The 3,280-nt window shown below is 39.0% G+C and overlaps 1 protein-coding gene across 1 annotated transcript; it reads right to left on the bottom strand.

Annotated features, from left to right (window-relative positions):
- Positions 1–1,466: 1,466 nt before the first annotated feature.
- On the bottom strand, positions 1,467–2,495 carry LOC135076064 (uncharacterized). The gene is made up of 2 exons (XM_063970519.1): positions 2,388–2,495; positions 1,467–1,878 (listed from the first exon to the last, which is right to left on the bottom strand). Exons 1-2 carry the CDS (start codon positions 2,437–2,439, stop codon positions 1,523–1,525), a joined length of 408 nt encoding a protein of 135 aa, XP_063826589.1. The 5' UTR covers positions 2,440–2,495; the 3' UTR covers positions 1,467–1,522.
- Between the last annotated feature and the right edge of the window lie 785 nt (positions 2,496–3,280).

Consider the following 3,280-nt stretch of genomic DNA (forward strand, 5'->3'; position numbering starts at 1 on the left):
CGTTAGTATTTTCTATACATAATCTGTAAATTGTCACCCAAACATTTGTAAACTTAGCATAGATGTCCCCGTAAAAATAGGGATCAAGAAAAACAACAAAACAGTTAAGTACAGTCGCGGAATGAAAAGGTTCGTCACCTTAGTGTCGGTTTTCGCTTGCACTAGGTACTGTAAGAGTCAAACCTGCCAACATAACAGTGCAAGAAACAGTGCTGCTAACATTTAAATAAATATGACGTTTGCTAACGAATAAGGTTTTGCTTGTTTATTTTTCTATCCCATCAGTGCAATGCAATGATGACATTGACCAATTGACAATAGTTTTTTTATTTAATAGGAATAATAATGGCAGGTTGAACCAACAAGAAGGTTTTACTTTATCAATCATAATAATCTTCTTGACAAGATAAATCGTCAAACAACTTTGATCTGAATAATTTTGAACTTTACTAACGAACAGTTAAAGATTATTTTCTCTAACTCGAGATTATTCTGTAACATAGTTTCAAAAGGTAATAAGTGCTCGCGATTCGTTGAAGGAATCAATTTGAAAACTGACGAACCTTTTCATTCCGTGACTGTACAGTGAATTTATTACACCGGAGCCAATTAATGCTTCATCATCATCACACCATTTACCACGGGTCGCTCTCACTGAAGTTTACGTTAAACTTCTGCCTCTGCAAGGTCCTTCTGCCATCGAAGTGACTGGTCAGCGCTGTCAACTCATAAATACCACTCATACTGTTATCGGGATTCCTGAACTCCAATACCACAGGACACGAAGACTCCACCAAGAGCTGTCACAGTACTGGGCAGGTTGTTGTTTGGGTAGACATCGTAGGATATAATATATGCCAGTTGGGAAGGACACGATGCACGCTTCAAAGGTCTCCAACAAAAACACCATTAATAGTTAAAGTTATGGTGGTGCAACCGAGACTGAGTTAAGTGTAGAATATTTTTCAACGTGGCCAGAATGGAATGGGTCACAGTAAAACAACTAAACATTAAAGTACAGTGGAATTTATTACACCAGAGCCAAATACTTCATCATCACATCGTTTACCACGGGTCACTCTCGCGGAAGTTGACATTGAACTTCTGCCTCTGTAAGGTCTTTCTACCATCGAAGTGACTTGTCAGCGCTGTCAACTCATAGGTCCCGCTCATACTGATATCGGGGTTCCTGAACTCAATACCACAGGACACGAAGACTCCACCAAGAGCGGTCACAGTACTGGGCAGGTTGTTGTTTGGGTAGACGTCGTAGGCCAGGCGTCGTAGGACAGGCGTCGTAGGACAGGCCAGTTGAGAAGGACACGATGCACGCTTCAAGGGTCTCCAACAAAAATACCGGTTAGAGTTATAGTTAAAGTAAGGGTGTTGCAACCGAGACTGAGTTCAGCGTAGAATATTTTTCAACGTGGCCAGAATGGAATGGGTCACAGTAAAACAACTAAACATTAAAGTAGGCAGTGAATTTATTACACCAGAGCCAAATACTTCATCATCACATCGTTTACCACGGGTCACTCTCGCGGAAGTTGACATTGAACTTCTGCCTCTGTAAGGTCTTTCTACCATCGAAGTGACTTGTCAGCGCTGTCAACTCATAGGTCCCGCTCATACTGATATCGGGGTTCCTGAACTCAATGCCACAGGACACGAAGACTCCACCAAGAGCGGTCACAGTACTGGGCAGGTTGTTGTTTGGGTAGACGTCGTAGGACAGGCCAGTTGGGAAGGACACGATGCACGCTTCCAGGGTGTCCAGGATCAGGTGGGGGATGCTGATGCCTCTCCCGAAAAGGGGGTTGGTGATGTGGTTTACATCTACATCTTCGAGCTGGATCTCTTCGATCGCAGCACCTAGACCTGGAAATTAATTAAAATTTGTTAGTTGTAATTTATCATATCTAATGGTTAGCAAAAGAAATGGATTTAGCTTTGCCATATAAATAAAATAACAAGTTGGAAAATACTCCTTGTTAATACCCAATTAAAACTACAATTTTCCTTAATTTACTTTGGATTTAAAGCAAGTATGCAGTATGCAGCTATGCAGTGTAAAGATTTTATTAAGATTGAAATAAAATTGAAATAAACTAACACTGACATTCACATTATTTTATGTAATAATAAAATAAGTGAACTATAAGTAAACCTATTTTGTTAGTCGTTTGCACAAAAACTAGTTTTTCTTTTAAAATTCTTTTAGTTTTTTAGGGTTCACTTAGCATTTTTCCACGATTTTGATCAGCATTTAACTAACACCTTCACTATGCTACTTCAATATGGTAATATGGAATAATCCGTAGGTACACCTTCTTGACTGACAAAATCACATGCATGCACTGTCATAACACAACGTGACAACTATTTACCTTGGGAAGCGAGGGCGGCAACAGCCAACAAAGTGAACAATTTGAACGCCATTCCGGTTAATCACTGTCACCAAGTGCCTATAGGGAAATCAATTTATATAAATCGATCAATCGAGATGTTTATCTGAATAGGGGATTATAATCAAGCGATTAGGGATGTAGCACACTGGAAGCGAAGCGAGTAAGTAACGACCCTACAACCAATAAGTCGAATCCAGGATACTATATCCCGGTAGCAAGCCTAAACCACACCAATGCGTGCAGATTGCCATCGCCGACGTGATCACGGCGCGATCATAGGCCGCCCGAACTGTCATGGGTTGCGCGACTTTTCATTGGCCTATGATCGCGCGAGCGATGGCGATCCGCACGCGTCGGTGTGGTTGAAGGTTGAGGATCGGCCAACCAACGCGTGCAGCCTGCGTGCACGATGATTGTTTTCGCAGTATTTCCAGTAGTTATAATTCGGTTTAACTATTTTGTGTTGTCACTAAATAATGAATTCTTCATAATAGTATTTTTTATTTATTGTTTTTTAGTCAGTAAACCTTGATATTTGCATAAAATCACAAAGTGTATTGACACTTTGTGATTTTATGCAAATATCAAGGTTTTATTATTATTATGATTCTCTTTATTAACTTTGGTTCTTAATTTTAAATATTTTTTTACAATGTAAATTATTATGATTATTATTGAGGTATTATTATGATTGCATAATAATACCTCAACATACATACAACATACAACACATCAACCTCTTTAAAATATTTATTAGTTTAGAATTTCTGGAGTTACGGTATCTGTGTACCTACGCCAACAGTTTTTTTCTCGTACTAATGTAAAAAAAATGCGAAAGAAAGTTATTTTGTTATATTTTGCAAATTGGCAAA

The sequence above is a fragment of the Ostrinia nubilalis genome, chromosome 11, assembly GCF_963855985.1.
Source record: "Ostrinia nubilalis chromosome 11, ilOstNubi1.1, whole genome shotgun sequence".
NCBI lineage: Eukaryota > Metazoa > Arthropoda > Insecta > Lepidoptera > Crambidae > Ostrinia > Ostrinia nubilalis.

Bases quoted from the DNA above. Each gene is read 5' to 3' on its own strand.
- LOC135076064 (XM_063970519.1), bottom strand. From the start codon at position 2,439: ATGGCGTTCAAATTGTTCACTTTGTTGGCTGTTGCCGCCCTCGCTTCC. The intron at 1,879-2,387 runs GTAAATAGTTGT...ATTAATTTCCAG, and splicing joins TGCCGCCCTCGCTTCCCAAG to GTCTAGGTGCTGCGATCGAA.